Source organism: Sitophilus oryzae, unplaced genomic scaffold (genome assembly GCF_002938485.1).
Source record: "Sitophilus oryzae breed Bouriz unplaced genomic scaffold, Soryzae_2.0 scaffold_1318_pilon_pilon, whole genome shotgun sequence".
Taxonomy (NCBI): domain Eukaryota; kingdom Metazoa; phylum Arthropoda; class Insecta; order Coleoptera; family Curculionidae; genus Sitophilus; species Sitophilus oryzae.
In genome coordinates, this window is record NW_022145969.1 from 637,772 (window position 1) to 660,040 (window position 22,269).

General features: G+C 32.0%; 2 protein-coding genes across 6 annotated transcripts in view; both read left to right on the top strand.

Moving 5' to 3' along the window:
- Positions 1–14,329, top strand: part of LOC115875041 (forkhead box protein P1-like) — a 146,187-nt gene extending 131,858 nt beyond the window's left edge. For 2 of the 5 annotated variants that reach the window (XM_030890377.1, XM_030890380.1), the window contains 8 exons: positions 5,010–5,362; positions 5,430–5,474; positions 6,635–6,711; positions 6,774–6,875; positions 8,040–8,212; positions 11,739–11,811; positions 11,862–11,977; positions 12,090–12,427. In XM_030890377.1, the coding sequence (XP_030746237.1) occupies positions 5,010–5,362; positions 5,430–5,474; positions 6,635–6,711; positions 6,774–6,875; positions 8,040–8,212; positions 11,739–11,811; positions 11,862–11,977; positions 12,090–12,303 (1,153 nt within the window). In that variant the 3' untranslated portion in view covers positions 12,304–12,427. Of the gene's footprint in view, positions 1–5,009; positions 5,363–5,429; positions 5,475–6,634; positions 6,712–6,773; positions 6,876–7,542; positions 7,692–8,039; positions 8,213–11,738; positions 11,812–11,861; positions 11,978–12,089 lie in introns of all 5 variants that reach the window. The other 3 variants (XM_030890376.1, XM_030890378.1, XM_030890379.1) reach the window with 3 other exon arrangements.
- A 920-nt stretch (positions 14,330–15,249) lies between these two features.
- On the top strand, positions 15,250–22,159 carry LOC115875044. The gene is made up of 9 exons (XM_030890382.1): positions 15,250–15,735; positions 16,034–16,249; positions 16,642–16,806; positions 16,864–17,042; positions 17,096–17,589; positions 17,650–17,887; positions 21,036–21,357; positions 21,417–21,526; positions 21,583–22,159. Exons 2-9 carry the CDS (start codon positions 16,054–16,056, stop codon positions 21,793–21,795), a joined length of 1,917 nt encoding a protein of 638 aa, XP_030746242.1. The 5' UTR covers positions 15,250–15,735; positions 16,034–16,053; the 3' UTR covers positions 21,796–22,159.
- Positions 22,160–22,269: the final 110 nt, after the last annotated feature.

Below are 22,269 nucleotides of genomic sequence, written 5' to 3' on the forward strand. Positions count from 1 at the left end.
TATGAAATTGTATATAAGAAGGGCAAATCTAATACTAACGCCGATGCTCTATCTCGAGTGGAGATAAATATGGTAGAAAATGAGTCCATTATTGGAAACCCGGGAGATAGCGACGAGGATATTTTAAAATATCTAGACGACTGTTCAGCAGAAATATCTATGGACGCACTAGAAGAGCTAGAACACGCCCTTGAACTAGATAAAGGTATAGAATTACCCGAAGCAAGACCAGTAAGTGACAACGAGACTGTTCATTCCTCAGCGGAAGACCCGATTCTTAATGTACCAATAACGGAGAATCCCGTAAATTTCTACAATAATCAAATAATTATAATACAAAACGATTTAGAACGCTACTACGTAATTCGATCAAATCCTTTTGAAAATAAAAATAGAAAAACAGTACATATATCAAAAAACGTAGAAACCGACATAATAAATTCCTTCAAAGAACACGTTGACCCTAAAAAGACTTATTGCATTTTTTATCCAAAAATCAGATGTAAATTTAAATCCAAGAATTAGCGTAATATTACAACGAACATTTAAGAACCATTCTTATCACTTAACTATATCAAATTCCATGTTAAATGATGTAACAAGAGACGAACGACGTAATGAATTAATTAAGTACCACCACGAGAAAACGTGCCATCGCGGAATTAACGAAGTACTATTAGATTTAAAGAAAATTATATTTTTGGCCAAACATGAAACAGGATATTGTTAATTACATAAATAATTGTGAAATTTGTCAACAGGCAAAATACGATAGACATCCGCCAAAAATAAAATTCTCTTTAACAGCCACCCCCTCTGAACCACTTGAATCAATCCACATGGACACTTTACAAATTCAGAACACCAAATTTTTAACAATAATAGACGTATTTTCTCGATACACGCAGGCATACCCTTTAGAACCAGTATGTACAGCCGCGACAGTATACGAGGGATTTTTAAATTTTATAACACATTTTGGTATCCCAAAATTGATTACATGTGACAACGGAACAGAATTCAAAACTTCTTTATTAATAGACTTTTGCAAATTACACAAGATTTCTATTCATTTTACAACACCTGGTAATTCAAACAGTAATAGTCCAATTGAAAGAGTTCATTCATCGCTCTTAGAAAATTGTAGAGTATTAAAACTTCAAGACGAAAATTTATCTATAAAACAAACCATGCAATATGCAATTTTAGGTTACAATTCGTCTGTGCACAGTGTCACTAAACAAAAACCGTTTGATATTATACACGGACGATTAAAATCTATCGACCCTTTCGACCTTACAGACGATATTATTGTTAACCAATATATTTCCGATAGAAAAGAAAAATTAAAACTTCTTTATAATAAAATTACCGAACAAAGTAATAATTCAAAAAGAAAAGACTATTCGAAGAGAAATGAGAAACGCGAAAATCCGCCTACTTTCTCTCCAGGATCCAAATGTTATGTTAAAAAATAAAATGGCAGCAAGAAGTAAAACAAAAGCCAAACATACGAAACATACCGTCCGACAAAACTTAGAGAACAAAATAATTACTGACAAAAATAAAGTTATTCATAAGTCCCAAATTAAGAGACCTCTTAATAGTACTAATATTTCTTCACAGGACACACAAAACGAAGATGAAGTTGACCTGTCTCAACCTTCATGTAGCTATACTAACACTAATCATTAACCTATCCTTTTCTAAAGTTATAATATCCACTCTAAACTCTCCTTTGCTTCCTTTTTATTTAGGCAAGACGCGAATAACAGAACACAAACACACATTCTTACATTACGTTCAAACACAACCCATTTATGACCAGCTAACCAATATTGAACAATTTTATAATCATTTAGAAGACTCTATTTATAGATATCACAATGACTCAGTACATTCCGCAAACTACATTCATTTTTCCGAACATGCTTGCGCATGCGAAACATTTTATACTGACAGCCAAAACTAAATTAAATAATAATACGCCTCATCGCCGAAATAAGCGCGGTTTAATTAATATTATAGGCAAAACATCAAAATGGTTATTTGGCACTTTAGATAGCGAAGATGGTGAAAAATATGGCAAAGCAATTTCTATACTATCAAATAATCAAAATTCTTTGCATAAAGAAATATCTCTACAAATATCTTTAACAAGGCAACTCATTAATAGTTATAACGACTCTATAACTCTCCTTAATGAAAACCAAAAGATGATAAGAAATAAAATACAAAATTTGGAAAAACAAATTAGAAATTCTGCACAATATTTGAATATCCAAAATACATTACATCAAATAATTTTAAATTGCCAAAATTTAATTACATTTTTAGATAATATAGAAAACGCACTAATGTTTGCGAAACTTAACACCTTACATAGCGCCGTGATGTCTGCATCCGAGCTGTACTACTCAGTATCGTATTTAACTAAGTTATATGGTGAGCAAAATATAATAACGTTTAAGAATGTAATTTCGTATTATCAATTAGCTGGCCTTCAAGTAAGTTATTCAGAGGATAAAATAATATTTGCAGTTCATTTTCCAATATCGTTAAAAGAGATTTTCGATACATTTCACCTATTCCCTATTCCCATCAATCAATCGATAATTTTACCAAATCAACCTTTCCTTACACTTGGCATGAACCATCTACAATATGAAGAAGAAGAATGCCCAGTTATCGAAGACATCCATATCTGTCAAAATAAACTTCAGCCAACAAACAACGACTGTATATCGACACTAATCAAAGATGCCGAAATCCACTCCTGCCATACAGTAAAAACGTTCATCAAGAACCCAATTATAAAACCAATCAACAACAAATATATCGTCGCAATACCTACTGAAGAACCATTGAAAATTCAGCAGCAGTGTGGTGATGAAAAAGAAAATAAATTTATCAGCGATCCAAGCCTGATAGAAATCGAACCGAACTGTGAAGTAAATGTATCAAGCTATCAATTCATCAATAAATAAGAAATAATTCAAGGAATGCCCTTTACCTTACCGAAAATCTACGTTGGACCAGAAAACTCAAAAGAAGATCAACCTATCGATATTAAGTCAATAAATATCCATGAAATATCTGAACTTCAGGAAAAAAGTTAAATTACTTCAACCTTTTTAATGAAGTGATACACCCTGTAGGATGGAGTTTCGCTAGCATTGCCATTACAATTCTGGTCATCGCAATGATTTGTTGGATTACATGGTCTATCTACAAAAAAGATAGAAAAAGAAGCAACCCCGAGAGAGGAACATCCTGAAAATGATTCGCCACCCCTCACATTTTCCATTTAAGAAGGGAGGAGTTATGTGAGAGGAAATAGCATGGTTTTCCCACGAAGACGCGAGCGAAACCGAACTTATAAATATAACCAAGCGCATTAAAATTGTCATTCTGTTCTTAACCATTGTATTCATTGTATCTGTTAAACATACTTTGTGAAAAATAAAATTTTTTAAAAAAGTATTTTCGTTGTCGAAATCCATAATTAGTTCCTTTTATGTTTTTTTTTGTTAAATAAACTTATATGTTACGTTGTTTTGTAATGGAGATGACGTTTAATTTATGTTAATGTATTTTTTGTTCAATAAAATTTTGTCCCGGGATCGAAAAATTATAATCCCGAAATCCCGGGACTGAAAATTTCTTTCGGGATTGAATGCCCTATTAGCAACGGTCTAAAAAACCCAAACCACATTTGTATGTAAAATTTTATATTCTATTAGAATATGTCTCATTTTACGTTAATATGGTAACAGTTTTGAGGGAGATTCGAGCCAGGGAGAGACACAGGTAGTTTCGTGAATTTTGTCTTAAAGTTGATAAAAAAAATACGAGTATTTTTACCGTTGAAAAAAATATTAGTAAAGGTCTAAAGAAGTCCAAACTCTACCTGTCGTATGTAAAATTTTATATCCTAATAAAATATGTCTCATTTTACTTTAATATGTTAATAGTTTTGAGGGAGAGTCGAGGAGAGACACGGGTAGTTCTTTGAATTTTGCCTTAAAGTTGGTAATATATATAATTCCCTGAATATATGCAATGGTAATCTGGTTTGGGGATCATTACAGTTTTGAATTGTTTGTCTTGACACTTAAATGGTCTGATATTACATTGTGATAAAAAGTTTTTGAAACTGTTTACCGAAAAATTACGACAGTATAAAAGCCGCGAAATAAAAAAAACTTGACGGATATAAAAATGCCCCATAAAATTATATAATTGCTTTGTTTTCCAAACGGTGATGTAGTGCATTTGAAACGGAGTTCCCCTCTTAAAGTTTCGTGAATAAGGTTTACGATGTAGATAAACTCTTAAGGGGATAAAATTTATTGTGTTTGTGTTGAGTAAATGGCTTATTGATCGCTTATTGTTTGGTTAAAAATTGCCGAAGCAAAATAATAAGCTGAAAAAAGAAGTAATTAAAAACTTCCAATTTAACAATAAAACTGTCTTCGCCAGAAGTTTGGCGCGCCTAAAATACGAGCGCCTCTCTTTTATAGTAAACAACTACCAAGAATTACCGGCGAGATAAAGATGAATAAAAAAGAAGGCCGAAAAAGCGGCCGGGCTTGCTCCCTCCCTTCACCTTTAAAGGCGTTAAGGAAGTAATAAAGGCCCTGTTGAGGATTAACATTTAAATCCGACAACGCCGCAATCAAACGCCCTGCATATTAATTAAACATGGCATAATTAGAGTTTTTAAAGCGCGCAGTCTTGCCTAATTTATTCCAGGTTGGTTTTTCTTTTGTCGCCAGAACGGAGAAAATATTGTAATTTGGTGTTTTACTTAATCTCCCTCTTTTCCGTTACATATTAATCACCTCATAAAATGCTAAATATAAACCAAAATTAATGTTGACTTTGACGTCTATAGAATTCCTCCGGTTATTGTTCATTTCAAATTAAAACTGCCATAGTTTGGAGTCGTCTTCCTGTGTAAACGAATCCTATATTATTTTATCTCTACCATTTCTCCCTCGACTTAGGCATTTAAATACGGAACACACCCTAGACGATAGATCAACCGCTCAAGCTCGTGTTCAAATGCAAGTCGTGTCTCAACTGGAACTCCAGCTGCAAAAGGAACGCGACAGGTTGCAAGCTATGATGCACCACTTGCATCTATCCAAACAGATGGGATCGCCTGATCCTCACAAGGATGCAGTTGGTGGAACGCCTGGTAAGATTCAGGTCAGTACTCCTATACCTCCTCCACCTGTAAATTTGGGACCTATGGTATCAGCTGTGCGATCCCCGGTGCTCCATTCTCCAGCCTCTAACGTAGCTGGCCCGATTAGGAGGCGTCTTAGCGATAAATCTGCCCTATCGTTAGCTGGAGGTAAGTACCGTCACTTTATTACGTTTGAAGACACATTTATATGTCAAAAAATTTCATGCTGCTAAAGGTCTGCCATATATGCTTGAAAGAGCTGGACTAGATGTTCAACAAGGTACTTGACATCGAATTCTTTAACATTAATTTATGAATTTCTTTACATGCCGTTGTAAAATACGAAAGCGTAGAGCTGCCATCGCAACATTGAAAAATATTTTTAGCAAAATTTACACTTTTTCTGTAAATTTACAGATTTTCTGTAAATTTACAGATTTTCTGTAAATTTACACTTTTCCTGTAAATTTACAGATTTTCTGTATTTTTTTGTAATTTATGCGTTAGTGGCAACAGTGGTGCGTTATTCTACGAGCAGTTCCCATCGAATTCTGTTCTACGGCAGTTTATTCACAAAAGTCTTTACTAGTAAAGACAGAATTAGGGAACCACTGCGGCAATTAATTGAAGGATTGAAGACATGCGGACTATATGAAAAGATTAAGCAATATCCCAGTATATGCAAAGATATATTTTGTTCTGAAACCACACTCTCTTCAAAAATACTTGAAGAATTATTCCTCATCGTCTATACTGAACCTGGGTCTAACATAGTACAGAAAATCGGGTGATCTCTTATTTTAGGGATTATGTATTAAATTTCGAATGTGTGTGATATAATAGTATGGCATTTTTTTGTTTAATATGTTTTCTAATATGCTTTTAATCGACCCGGAAAGTATTTTCACCCTTTCCGATGCATTACTGTTTGCAAGAGGATCTGATGGCCTCCACCTCTGGGATGACGTAAACTGTCGTCTGCAAATGATGTAAACTTAGGGCATAACCATCCTCTAGCAGACATGTCAAAATTTCTTTGTGGCTTAATCCGATATGAAAGTAGGTTTTAATGTATTCATCCATAATGCCGAGACGTCATTCTCCGATGCCGAGACGTCATTCTGCTGAGTAGTAAATTTCGCATGCAATTTACAGAAAAAGTGTAAATTTACAGAAAAAGTGTAAATTTACAGAAAATCTGTAAATTTACAGAAAAAGTGTAAATCTACAGAAAAAGTGTAAATTTACAGAAAATCTGTAAATTTACAGAAAATGTGTAAATTTACAGAAAAAGTGTAAATTTAACACATACAGAAAAAGTGTAAATTTACAGAAAATCTGTAAATTTACAGAAAAAGTGTAAATTTTGCTAAAATTATATTTCATTGTTGCGATGGCAGCTCTACGCTTTCGTAGTAAAAACACTAAAATCATTTTCAGAAATTCAAAGGAATCGAGAATTTTACAAAAATGCTGATGTTAGACCACCCTTTACCTATGCCTCATTAATTCGACAGGTACGCTGAGAACTATATTAATATCAAATGATTTCGAAAAAGTTAATGTTGGTTTCTTTTAGTCTATCATCGAATCTCCAGATAAACAGCTTACGTTAAACGAAATATACAATTGGTTCCAAAATACGTTTTGTTATTTTAGGAGAAATGCAGCTACTTGGAAGGTATAGTGACAGTTTTTTATTCTTATTTAATCATTTGATAAATTTATAAGATATAAACTAGTGAGCTAAACTTAAGGATTTCGATTTTATAATGATTTTTATATATTAATATAAATATTCCTTCTTGAGCGTGAACTAATGTGACGAAGCTGTGAACTAATGTGATATGTATTTTGGTAAAGTACATATATCAATTCCATCTAGAAATCTGTCAGAAGAAATAACAGCTTTAGCTTGCATGCAATTATTCTTTTTCGTTACATATTTACGTTATTAATTTACTTTATATATGATTTTGTTTTTATTATGTATGTTTTTATTTCGAATTTTTAACCCATAACTTTTTTTAATTTTATTTTATTTATCGGATTATCTGGGAAGTTATCTCCAAGAATACTACTATCCATGAATGGACGCAATCTAGGAAAGTTATTATTGAAAATTGAGATAAATCTTGTTGAAACTGAGGAAATTGGGATGAACTTGTCAGATAATCCTAAAATTTTGTTATTTAATTTATGGAAAGCCGTCAAACCCAAAAGATATTCGTTTTTGAGCGATTTTGAGTAGAGCAAAAGTGTTTATTTTGGGTTTGGGTGGTGAGAAACGCAGCTTGCAACTAGAGCTAGGCGCGTTGTTCATTCGGAGGTGTTTGATTTGTTGTTAGAACGCAGTTCGCCACAACCTGTCGCTGCACAAATGTTTCATGCGCGTGGAAAACGTGAAGGGGGCCGTGTGGACCGTGGACGAGGTGGAGTTCTACAAACGGAGGCCGCAGCGCTGCTCCTCGGGGCCCCTCACCCAGTCTGCCGTCGGGTACGTCCCTGGTCCACTGGTGCATTTTAGTACCTTTGTGTGTTTTGTGATTTTTACATTTTTTACATCTCTTTTTCCTCCTTTTTATATTTATATTTATATCTCATTAACAATGGCTTGTGTGAAGAGAGTGAAAGTGTGTTTAGCCGGTTCAGTAACCGCATGGGCCGCGCCAGCGTAGGCTTGGGCTACTAACTGCGGGGAGCGGAGCAAAGGGGGCAGGTAATCCAACCCACCCACTTCTTAAACAGTTAACAAGGTATCTTAGAGTTGTAACAGGTCGCCAACCAACCGATGCGTTTAACTTCACTTGACTGTTATCTTTCTTTCTTGGGTCTGGGTGTGTAGAATGCGATTCGCACCAATCTGTCCCTCCACAAGTGTTTCGTACGCTACGAGGACGACTTTGGCTCATTCTGGATGGTGGACGATGCCGAATTCGTGAAGCGTCGCCACTTGTCCCGCGGAAGACCACGGAAATACGATCCCACCCCATCACCCACTCCACCCCATTGTGCACAGTAAGCACCACAACTTGAAGCGTTACGTCACACGTGACCATGCCGTGCGTGTGCTGCTGTCTGCTCGGCTCGCTCTGCTTCATTTCGCAGCGCCTTCATTCACGACAGTGATCACAACTCATCTCCAAACTATACTATAACTCTTCATACTTCTCTTTAAACTTCTCCTTATCAGCTATGTTCAATCAAGATACGTGAAGTCTTTAAAAAAATAGAATTAAGTTTAAAACATTTAGTGTTAAAGCCTAATTGGCATCATCAGTATAGTCTATAAAATGAATAACTTTGAATTTTGACCGTTATTTTTCACCAACATGGCAAATATAAAATACCTCTGTCAATAAAGTTACTGATATTCTTTAAATTGAGTGACTGAACGAATCAGATAGGTAACTCTGTTTACTTTCGTGAAATAGAAAAGGAAAATTATAAAACAAGTCACAGTTCTGCCTCTTCTTGCAAAAATCAACACGAAATGGCATAATTGTCAAAAGTCAAATGTCATCAGCTTTTGGCATTTCTAAATATCAGACCAATGCCGTCTCTAATAGAACAGCCTCGGAGCGAGATTAATAGATATGTTGTAGGATACATGGAAAACATAATTAATCCTCGTGTTTTTGGTTTGTATTTTAAAAATGATATAGTTTACATAAAATATACATAATATACAGTTAATAAATACAATATATTATATACCTATTTATAGTAATAAATACTTTGGCATATAAACTATGAACCATACAAATGCAGCAAATGTTTTACAATATACAAATAATGAATAGGTACATAAGATAATGGGTAAAATGTAAAATATATTTTAAATTTTGGTTTGAAAATCGATTTAATTTAACAAAAAAACATTCAATATCTACTAATTGTGATGTATTATTATTTGCATTCACAAAATTTATATGTATATTTTGCAAGTAGATATCAATGTTCGAAAAATTATATTTGCAAATAATACAATATCATAGAAAAAAGGCGTCAGAGATGGCTATGAAATAAAGATCGCTGTCATTTTATATGTAAAATTATTCTAAAATTTTTGATTTTCTTGGGATTTAGGTTCGGGAAAAACGCTGATTAAGTTTTCATTTGGTTTTTCATTATTTTTGTTGGTTTAAAATGAAAAAAAAATCATATGACACAGCACTGATTAAGGCTATAATGTTAGCCGAAACGTGCTATAGCAAATATTTATTTAGATAGCATCAAAATAGCATCATTATTTATTTAGAAGAGTTTGATTTAAGTAACAAAAAAATAATTTTTTAATTATTGTTACCGAGTCCCGAAAATACCGAAAGAACCGGGAATTAATAATTTCCGGTTCACTAATCAGTACATGATTGAAACTGGTCTTGTATCATCAGCTGATGATGCTAATTTGTAGAGTTCAATAAATTTAAACTTATTGGTGTGATTAATACCAGAATCTTTTATTAAAGCCGGCATCCAAAATGATGAAAAAGATCTATTGTCACCACTGTCATGAATAAAAACGCTGCATTTAGTACTGGCTCAATTCGCTACTCATTTCTTCACAAACATTGCTTAAAAATAATAACAACAAAGAAATGACTAGTGAGTTCTTTCTATGTACCATATTTTAACACATAGTCAATGTTATCGCTTTAGTTCAACCGACGATTTAATAGAATGGCTCAATTAGGCATTAAAAGATTCATTTAAATTTTAATAGAAAGTCTGAGTAGTAAAGAAATATATTTTCTCTTTTCTTTATTACTATGAAATGCTTTATTCCGACAATAAATGATATTGTTCTGTATGTTTATATACAGTGGAATATATTTATAAAGAGACAAATTTGTTTCTACAGCCAATGTTCATATCACCTTCTATTAGATCATTGGTTTGAACTCCTTAGAAGACAGTTATGCTTCAGTTTCAGTTTATGAGTCAATTTTTTAGATGCTTTTTGACGAGAAAGAAACGTAGAGTACCGATGTCAGACACACACACCCACACAAACAGCTTTAGTGCCTGCTGAAATTCCATAGTTAATCTTGCATGCTGTATAGTTTCCCCATTCAAATTATTAATATACAGTGTGTCCCAGAAATAAGTGCAAGTATTTTAAGTGGTGGTAGATCTCGATAAAAGAAACATATTTTCTCTTTATCGTTTTTCAAATAAGTCCAAAATAACGGAGTTATTTTACTTTGAAAATTTCCAAAAAAATGATTTTTTGTTAAAATGTTGAGAACCACTGGATCTTTTTTGGATTTTCTTTCTTGCAAATTTAATCTAATACCTATGTTGCCATATTATCAAAAAATTATATTTTTTAACTAAAAATTAAAAAAACTTTTTTTTTCGAATTTTCAAATTTTTTTTTCGCGAAAAAAACCTCATAGGCGTGTTTCTGGGGATGAACTATACTTCCAGTTTAAATACTTGCATTTGTTTCTGGGACACCCTGTATTATAGTGAAATAAATCCTTCGTGTTCGCGAAAATTTGGCCCAACAGAAAAACCTAACTGAACTATGATAAATAAAACTCTGATTTAATTTATTTTTTTGTTATTTAAGTTTTGATTAAAAGTTCGTAATAAAATTTGATATAAATAATTTGTTCAGATCAGTCATTTGATAATTTTGTTTTTATCGACGAATTAGTGATATTTTTTATCAATTATTTGTTTATTTTTTAAAGAAAGTGTGCCTACTTCTTTTAATCATAGGATACAATTTTTTACAAGCTGCACGTTTAATGCTGTTAGTGCGACTTAGAAACTAGAAAAAATACAGAACCAAAACATAGAGCCGGCTTTGGAATGTTTGGAATTTAGCGCATATGGTACCACACTCATATTGTTTCTGCGAAAATTACGTTTTTTAAATATGCAATTTTAAACAATATGGGCGCTAATTGTACTTGCATCTATATGTCTTGAATGAATGTGATCTAGTTCTATTAATGTACATGTGTAGATATTTTTCTAGTGAAAAAAACAAATACCAGTTACATTTCAAATTTGTTTTCTCACTAGAATTAAGTGTACCTACATATATGAAAAAGGTAAAATTATTTATATACTATTAAAATTATTAAGAAAACATTTTTATTCTTTAAAAACTATATTTTAATTATTTTTTATGAAGTCTAAATGTCGCATGAATTTTAAATTATTCTTTTATCATTATTAGATGTTCCTGTATGTTTTTAAATTTATTCTTTATTATTTTTCATATTTTAATTATTTATAAATTTAAGAATCTCGGTACAGTCAGAATTCTAAGCATCCGGATCATCAGAAAATAAGGTAATCTACATACAGGAACAAAATAGTTTTTTATTTACTTTTTTAATTAGATATAAATAGATTATAACTACCACTTTATCTATAATCTCGCACAAAACATCTCTCGGAAATGATTCTACATTAAGAGGTACGTTTTTTGAACTCTTTTTCGCCTTTTTTCTTGTTCTTTCGATGTTTACTAACCAATTTATGATCTGAAAGAGCGTAAATAGTAAAAAAATTGTTTCTTTAGGAGTGGATCATCTAAGAGTCCTACAATAAACCACAGCCCCACTTTGTACGGCGATCATATGTCAGCTAATCAGGTAACACTCCTTAAAATTTAAATCTAATTTGATTTAACCGATTCAATCAGTTTATACAGGCCTCGCTGTTAGAAGAAAACAATTTACCCTTCTTAACTAGTCCATCGATGATGCCTGGAAGGCCTAGAGACAGATCTGAGTCTCCTCCCCACGATCATCATATAAGGTATTGTAACTTTAACATTTTCTTTGCTTTAGAAATTATTTCACATACTGCGCATCAAAATTGATGCGTAGTATCTAACAAAGGATTTTACATTAGAGAAATACGTTAACAGGTCTCCAATGAATGGTGGTCTGCATATAAAGCAAGAGATGGTGAACCAAGATCACCACATCGTGAGGGAGCCGGAACAGATGCATCACATGATCAAGCGTGAAATGCAAAACGAATACGACGATGTGGATCACGAGCAGCAGTCGGACAACATGGCGGAAGACTTGACAATATCCTCCGATCACGTCGATCAAACGAACATTCTAGACGCATAGTGATTGAATTAAGTGAGTGTGATATAGACAAGAAACACAGGATCTCGAATTTTACAGACTTTAATTAATGCTGGGTCGTATCTTAGATTAAATAGTTGATTTTTTGATTGGTCGTTGTGTTGAGCGAAGTCAGAGTTTTTGTACATTTATTTGTATATAAAATGTTATAGCGAGAATGGGTATTGTTACTTGTTTAGGTATGAAATCAGATATTGATTAGTCAAGTTGAGATATAAGTTCTTTATATACAGGGTTATTTGTTAATATTATGGTGAACTGTATTCATTTTGGCTAAGCCAAAGACTCCAGGTAATGTTGCGTTGTAAGGAGACATGTAAAGGATTTCTTTTAGCATATCATTTGTGCTATTTGTGACGGTAGAACGGGAACTGCCGTTGTCTGTATGCCAAATATTTGTGTTAAAACTGCGCTCATATAGTGATGTAAAATCAGCAATATTGTAAATTATTATTATCGTAAAGCATATATTTACAAAAAGAAAATTATCCCATATCAATCTAAAATAGAAGCATATATCAGTGTATAAAAGAGTAGATAACGTTTGTGACGAAAGCATTCATTAGGGTCATTTCTAATATTAAATATTCTTCTCTCCCATTTCATGAATACACAGTATTTTTTGTGATTTTTACAGGGTGTCGTTCTCTACTCACTATAGTCAATATACCTTTCACATTCGAATGAGAAATATAAGATACACATCCTGTATAAAATTCCAATTCTATGCCAAATATGGCCTCTTACACTTGCGCTTTTTTTGAAAAATGTTTTTAGACAAATTTACATTTTTTCTGTAAATTGAAATTTTTATGTAAATTTACACTTTTTCTGTAAGTTTACCGATTTTCTGTAAATTTACACTTTTCCTGTCAATTTCTGCGTTAGTGTAATATTTATATGTGTAGTATTTACTACACACAGAATGTAAATCTTTCTTCGAAATAAAATAACTCGTAAGTCCTAGTGAACTTAGGACTACTTTAAAAAATGTAAACTTACAGAAAACGTGTAAATTAACAGAAAAACAGTAAATTTACTGAAAATGTGTAAATTTACCGAAAACGTTTAAATTTATATTTTACAGAAAAAGTGTAAATTTACAGAAAAACTGTAAATATTACTAAAAAAGTTGTTTCAACGTTGATATATTCTAAAAACATTCTAACAAAAAACGATGAATCATACTGGTCAAAATTATGCCTTTTTGTATCTGACATGCTATAGTTTCTTTAATTTTTGTTTGCGAAAAAAAACGAACTGATTTAAATAAAAACAGCGTAATTGTAAAGAGGCCTAATAAATAATTGGTATACTGGGCGTGAGTATTTCTCCCGTCCTGTATAAATGTGATAGACTCTTTAGTTCACTGCTTATAGAACATGAAACACTTTCAGAAAGTATTTTATAGATTTTCAATAAACTATCTAAATATAAAAGTTCTTTTATCATTTGGCGGATCAAAAATTTTACTAGCAATGTGTTAAAATTTACTCGTACTGTAGTAGCGTGTTATATATGACATGCCAACATATCATTGTAAAAATAGAAAGAATGGCATCTATATTTCTGCTACGAATATCTAGAATTTACTGTAGCAACGATCAGGAGCATTACGAACTGATTGGTTAGGTGTTTGTATTAAAATTTCTGACTCGTATTTAGAATTTGACAATTCCACATCTCTTAGCTTAGACTAAATAACTCTGAAATCTTCGTGATGCTCCTGACAATGATTAAAAAAACTTCCGCCTCCTGCTTAATTTGGATTTGTTTTTCCAATTTTTGTTATTCTGGGTTCAAAATTAACTTTTGAAAAAAAAATTAACTAGTACATGCTGGGTTTAGTTTATTCACGTGGTACAATAATAAGTCTATTGGGATAAAAAAAATGATCACATTATATCAGCAGGTCAAACTTTTCCTAAACCCAGCATTTTCAGCTAATATTTTTTTATAAGTTTTGTTTAAGACAAACTTTGTTTTTTTAAAAATAAAAATTGCAGTAACTTAATTTAAATAGTTATTATTGTTTTCTTCCGTCCTTACTGCTTTTTAGCACAACTTTATTTTGAACACTAATTATGTGTTGATCAAGGATCAATATTTTTTAATATATTTGTTTGTAAATACAATATAAACATTTTTATATCTTTTGAGAACGAATTACTCCTACTTTACGTATACATGGTATTTCCAAAAAGTTGTAACTTATTATTGATTATCGATGTAAAAGTAAATAAATTTAAGAAAAGAAAAACTACTTGTTTTTTATTTTTATTCACCGTCCGTCGTTACTTCGCAAAACTTCTTTCAATCTAATATAAGATCAAATCAAAATAAATCCCCTATAAAAACTTTTCCTACTCCCTGTTTCTATGAATCATCCCTTAACCCTAACGTAAATAAACGCATTCAGAAGTTTTTCACCCTCTCAAATAGGGACTGGTTCCTATGATCTCTCCGAAATACTAAAATATTTAATCGATAGCTGCCAAAAGAATGCAGAACAGTGACCTGTAATTATATCGATTTAAAAATCGATATCATAAAGTGACATCTACGAGTCTAGTATATATCCTTCAGAATATAGCAAACTATTACTGGATTATTATAAACTATTTACTGAACATTTACATAAAACTAATATCTTGATAATCATTCTCTTACATGTCTGTTTAACATTAAGCAAAAATTAAAAACAAATTATCCTGCTTCTAATAAGATATTTCTGACTTATTGTAACAAGGGTTTACAATAAGCACAAAAGTAAAATTATATTTCCAAACATACTAGCGACGGTTTCTTTAAAAAAACTTATTACTGTATACTTAAAAAAGACTTTTCATTGAGTGTTTTATCAAGAACAATATTTATTTTAAATAAATATTGACTTATTGTCAGAGTTAGGAGAACTAGAAAACAACCAGATAAAATTTTGATCAAGCCACGATAGCTAGGGTATAATTATTACCAATAACTAATTACTTCTGAAATCAATTAATTTTAAATATTTTACTTCATAGCTAGATATATTTGTTTATGCTAGAACGACCTTTAAGTTTCTACTGCAACATATTAATGCGTGGGTAGCCAGGAAAAATCGATATCCAGGCACTTTCTATCAGCCCCCCATTCCGCAAAACTCCAACGTCCAAAAGTACAGACCGAGGTGCAGTTTTGCTGACCAAAAAATTAGAACGCATACCAATTTTGACTGACTTTTTGATTCAAACAAAATGTTTAAATAAAATACCCTTTTTTTATTGATACGAGAACTGGATGCTATCGATCTAGGGGCTGGAGATTAACACTGGATTCTGCGCGTATCTCTACTCCATCTATTTTTATTTGAAACATTGCAGCCCATACAGGCACATCAGTCCATTCAGATTTTAATGAAATTTTAAAGGGGTGAGTTCAGTTTTCTTAATTCGCTATCAAAAATATTTAATTTAATGTAACAATATCTCTAAGGCTATTAATTTAATTTGAACAAATAATTATATTTCAATATTATCAGGACATTTTTTTCCAATTTCTTTAACTTAAAATAAAAAGTTGTTATTGCTAAATCACTTTCGAAACTATTTAAATATAAAAGATTCTTGAAAGGAAAATATTCAACAGGTTTTTTTCAAGGGGTGTATAGATGTATTGATCTGAATTGCCCGAATTGTCAAATTTTAAGACGTTATTTTTTTGGGTTTAGGCTGATTTCGGCAGAAAAAAATGGCCCCGTTGCTGGCCATGTTTTTTGTCGCATTATCATTTCTCGGGGATGTAGCATTGGGACAGAGCGATCTCCAAAGTGCTCTGGCAGCTCTAGATCGTCGCCAGAAAGAGCTCGCCGGATACGATGACCAACAGTTCAATTTCTCGCCATACGACCAGCCTGATGATCTGGCATTTCTTAACAACGCAGCAGGTATTTTTTTATTCTATATAAACAACTTCATCAAAGATATAACTGTTAAAAATAAAAGTATAATAACATTAAGCTAAAAATATATAAACATTAATAACAGCGATTATCAGAACAGATGGGCAAAATTACAAGAAATATTCGTTATCTTATCTCTACCGGGCTTTATTTGTAATTATTAATGATATTATAACATTTTAAACGTTAATTAAGTACCTACCGGGTTCGTCTGAAAAGTGGCTCACCCCAATAACTATTTTATTTTATGGTACCCTCGGTATTTTGTTACTTTATTCGATAGAAAATGAGTCGCACCCGGTATACAAGACGCGATAAAAGCTTCAGAGAACATTCAAACGTTTTTTTGAATAGTGATTGATTCTCATTTTTTGTAGACAACAGAATGTTTGACAGAGACTACTTGGATGAAGACGGGTTTGAACCATTGAACAAGAGGCTCACCACGTCATTTAGAGAGAGATTGGAAGAAGATAGAAAGAAACAAATGGAGGAGTTTGCCAAAAACCTCATCACCAACTTAGAAACCAGCGGAATGCCAGGTAAAACCACATATTCGCTATAAAAATAGAACTTCTATGTTCATTTATGCTGTTTAGGTGTTTCCGATGAGAATTACTTGAGAGACTTGTGGGAGCGTTATTATGGAAATGACTTTAATAATTATGGAAATGAAGTAGCAAAAAGAGTCTATTATTATCCAACCTACGGCATTGAAAACGTTGGTTTGCGCAAACGGAACAGATACTATGACGTAGACGAAGAGCCAATTTATTCTGTAAGGTTTATTTTATGAATCGAACAAAAAATATGTTTTTTGGGTTCTTTCAGATCCACCACCATGTTCCAAGAGAAGATATCCCAGAAGATTGGGTGAATTATCTAAAAGACCGTCGATATCTAGTCAAGCCTTATCCGCCATCTCATCGACCTTTCGCAAAAAATAAGCGATTCGCCATAGCCAAGAGGAGCAACGTGAATAACCATGGAGAGCAAAAAAGGTCAGTAAAGAAACAGACCGACCCGAAGGTTCAGAAAGATTTGTCAAATATTTTCAACGGGGAGCCGAAGACTACAGAAAAAGATACTCCCGGCTCTTCCACCACACAAAAACCCGATAACACAAAGCAATACCAAGAAACACCCTCCAAAACCATCGAAAAGAAAGACAGCCCTAAAAAAGAGATCAATAAAGAGGTATATGCACCTGTCGCACCTCAAAACAAGAAGTTACTCCAAATCAAGAAAAAATCCATTGACTGGTCGGACTATTTCGGTTTAGATCGTCGCAAGAAATCTGAAAACAGCGGTTTGGACAAAGAATGGTGAGTAGAAAGTATTAAAAGTTACAAGTAAATCTATTTATTTCTTTTTTATTTTCATAGGCTTTCAGAGCGGTATCATAAGGCGATTGCTGTAACAGCGAAGAAACGCAATGCTGAGCTTCCACTCCAGTCGTTCAGAAACCACGACAACCCGCCTTTGGAAAAAGAAAATGCCCGAAAAACCGAAGAGCAAAAAATTAATGAAATGGACTCGAAATTGGAGAAACTGGAAGACGAAATTGTTGAAGATGCTCTAAAATACACCGGAGCACATCAGGATGATGTCGATAGCAAAGAAGTAATAATCTCTTTCAGATAATTACTTTAAGTAATCTATAGTAATATATAAAATCCTTAAGTGACTGACATACTGATTAATCACGATTCTGCTCAAAGCACTCAACGTAAGAAGCTCAATTTTGGCATACAGGTTGAGTCTGGGGTGTAGAGGTTCGATAAGAAGGGATTTTTCGAAATTCCAGCTCCAAGAGGGCGAAACCACCCCTCAAATATTACAATATTTTTTTATTGAAAAAATGGTCAAGTTTCGGAAAAAACGCTTAAACACCCTGTATATTATAGCATTTTTAGTTTCTACGATTAAGATAAAGGTAAATTTGATTATATTTTTGGTTTATTACATCTTAAATTAACTACCATTTTTTGAAATATTTTCAATTTTGTCAAATTGCAGTATAAATTTTAAGGCTTCATTTCCCCGAGGGTATCAAAGTTTTTTAATACTAAATATTTACTGAAGTTTATTTATTGATCAGTTATTGTGTTGCATTAATAAAAATTATACTACCTTATACAGAGTGTCTAAAATTTATTTTAAATAATTACTAGCTTTAAACGGCAATAACTTGTTTAATCTAAAATGGAACACCCCTTGTATATTTTATGAGAATCAGATGCACAATTTAATTGTCTATCAAATTGTATTATACCACTTTTACCTATTCCTTCAAGTTTTCATAGAAAATGCATTTTCTTATAATTTAGACTTCATTTATCAATATACCCATGGAATATTGACATTTTAGATTGTTTTAAAACAACAAATGTACAAAATGTACAGTCTAGTAATATTATCGTTTTTAGTAAAACGATAATATTACTAGCCCATTTGTATGCAAAAAGAAAACTATTTAAATCTTTATAAAAGTGTATACCTTTAATTAAATTATAATTAATTAATATTTATTTAATTAAATATACCACCAGTATTTCCGTCCAAATACTAATTAATTACATACTTAATTGTGTTCGTTAATAAATTATTCTAAATAAATGTGGATTTGAATCAGAAATCAATATAATAATAAGTTATGAAAATGAACGTCTCTGTTGTTATAAATAAGCATTTGTCAAAAAATGAAATAACATTTTTAAGGTGTTAGTTTTTTTACCACACTGTCTAATACACATACATAATTCATCTTTTTAGTATTTGAAGCAATTATTATTAATCAACGCAAACAGTCAATTAATGTAGTTTGAATACTGGAATCATATTAATTGGTCCTCTTTAACAAATATTTAAACTTTTTTTTATTTTTTAAAGAAATAAACAAACTATATCGACAATATTAGTATCTGAACTCTTTAAAAATTTGGTACATCTTTAAAAATAATTTAAAATGTCAGTATTCCATGGGTATATTAATAAATGAGTTCTAAATTACAAGAAAATGCTTTTTCTACGGAAACTTGAAGAGATAGTTAAAAAATGGTATAATACAATTTGATAGTCAATTAAATTGTGCATCTGATTCTTATAAAATATACAGGGTGTTCCATTTAAATTAAACAAGTTATTGCCGTTTAAAGCTAATAATTATTTAAAATAAATATTTAGACACTCTGTATAACGGAGTAAATTTTTTATTATTGCAACACAATAACTGATCAATAAATAAACTTCAGTAAATATTTAATATTAAAAACTTTGATACCCTCGGAGAAATGAAGCCTTAAAATTTATACTGCAATTTCACAAAATTGAAAATATTTCAAAAACGGTAAGGTTTAAGTGCAATAAACCTTAATTAAATTTAACTTTATTTTAATCGTAGAAATTGAAAATGTAATAATATACAGGGTATTCCATTTAAAAAACACACACTCTGTATCTTGTAAAAATATTTTTAAATTGTATCTCTAATAGTCCTTCAACGAACCCAAACCTTACAATTTGCAAAAATCTAATCGTTTAGCTACAATATTCCGTGTCGTATGTGGTGAACAACCCTGTATAAAATCCTTAAGTGACCACTCAACGTAAAAAGCTCAATTTTGGCATACAGGTTGAGTCTGGGGTGTAGAGGTTCGATAAGAAGGATTTTTCGAAATTCCAGTTCTCAGAGGGTGAAACCACCCCTCAAATATCAAAATATTTTTTATTGAAGAAATGGTCAAGTTTCCGAAAAAACGCTTAAACACGTATATTTTATTTTGTTTTTTTACATATTTTGAAGATTTTTAAAATGTATACAGGGTGTTTCTGAAAAATCTGGTCATTGATTAATCACGATCCTGCTTAAAGCGCTTGACGTAAAAGCTGATTTTTTAAAACAGATTTTTTTTTAGGGGTGTAGGAGGTTCGAAACTCGAATTTTCGAAGAGGGGTGAAACTATCCCTCAAATATTAAAATATTTTTATTTAAAAACCGGTGAGTTTTTCGGAAAACTCTTAAACACGTATATTTTATTTTGTTGTTTTACATATTTTAAGATTTTTATAAATTTAATACAGGGTGTTTTCATAAAATATGACCATTGAGTAATCACGATTCTGCTTAAACTGCTTGACGTTTAAAGCTGATTTTTTTAGTAAAATGGTTGACTGTGGGGTGTAGAGGTTCGATAAGGAGGGGTTTCTCGAATCTCAAATTCCAAGAGGGTGAAAACGCTCAAATATTAATATAATATTTGTTATTTAAAAAACGGTTAGTCTTTTCGGAAAAACGCTTGGACAAGCTTAATTTATTTGTTTTTTACACATTCTGAAATTTTTTAAAAATCGCAGTGGGAATTGGCAAAACTCTAGCATTCTGTTAACTGGCAAATTGGCAGCACTATTTATGTGAAATATATTTCTTGAAAGGGAGGTGAATCTTAATTTTTGTTCCAAAAGTTAGGTAATTTCTTAACCACGATTCTGCTTAAACTGCTTGACGTAAAAGCTTATTTTTGGCAAACTGATTTTTCAGAAAGTCTAAATTCCAAAAGAGATGAAAATCACCCCTCAAATATTACCAAGCTATATAATAATATTGCCATATTGTTTTTTCTCATGCTAACATAAATGTGAGAAAATTTTATCCAGTTTGTATGTTAATGGAAATTCTTGCTTTGCTTTATCATCACCATTACAAATGATTAATTAGACGAGAACAAAGTCGCTGGTATACACGCTAGTTGACTAATATAACTAATTTCAGGTGCAGCAAATCAAGAACAACATCATATCCCGCCTAGCTCAAGCTTACAACATCGAAAAAATGCGCAACGCCCTAGAAGAGTACAAAATCGAAATCGAAAAAGCCAAAAAAGAAGTGGAAAAGAACAAGGAATCTGACGGTTTCTTTGACGATTACATTTTGGAGGAGAAAAGGTTGTCCGTTCCTAGAAAAGAAGCCGTGGATATTAGTAGAGAAAACGTGGAAGGCGATAACAACATCAAATGCACCAATTCTGAGGACTGTCACGAGCAGAACTACAAAACTCCTTCGGATATTATAGAGAATCACCTCGCAAATTTAGGTAAAATTACTGTAAATCTGTACAAAAAGATATAACAGTTCTTTTATACATTTTTTTAGATCAATGTCCAGCTATACAACGTGCTTGCAATGATGTAGCTTCAATTATAGGTCACTATGGACACGTTTTTGAGGCTGCCTGTAATATTCATCAAATGTGTCTGTTATGCGTAAGGTTTTCTCATTAGGGATCACTTGAATCACTCGATAAAATTATCGATTTCAGAGTAACAACAGCTGGTTCTCCCCAACAAGACAGTGCAACGTTTTGTTCTTATCGAAAGCTTACGAACTATGCCTGGGTAAAGAGGAATGCAAGAAGGAAGCTCGTAGATCTGTGGGTTACCTCTTGGACATAAACCGGTCCCTGCAAGCTCAGTCAGCTTTGAACGACGAATGCGAACTTCACTGTCCAGATACGGACATCGTATCCAACTAATTCGATATAGTTATTGCATGTCACCCCATTTGACAACTCCAAAAAATGTATATGTTACCGAAATTATTTGGAATAAAATAAGTGTATCTTCCGTCTATCTAAAAAACATCACATTATGCAGATGTACAAGAGAGTACACACTCGATAGCACTGTATGTTTAGAAAGCCAGAAAACCTCTTATATGTCTTAACTACTACTAGTTGTTGCTTGAGCAAGTATTATCTTAAAATTGTTGTTACTTATTAAATGAATTTAAAAAAAATACTATAAAAAAATCTTCTTGGTTGGTGTTTATGTTTGAAATATAACAAAAAATATACAATTTAATGGTAAAATTAATGTAATCATATAGGACAAAAAAAAGAAAATTATATGCATATATATCGTAAATTACGTTAACTGTGCACACTGTGCCGTTGAATTTCAGAAAGATCAGATTAATGACATGTACGACAATAATATGTATCAATCCA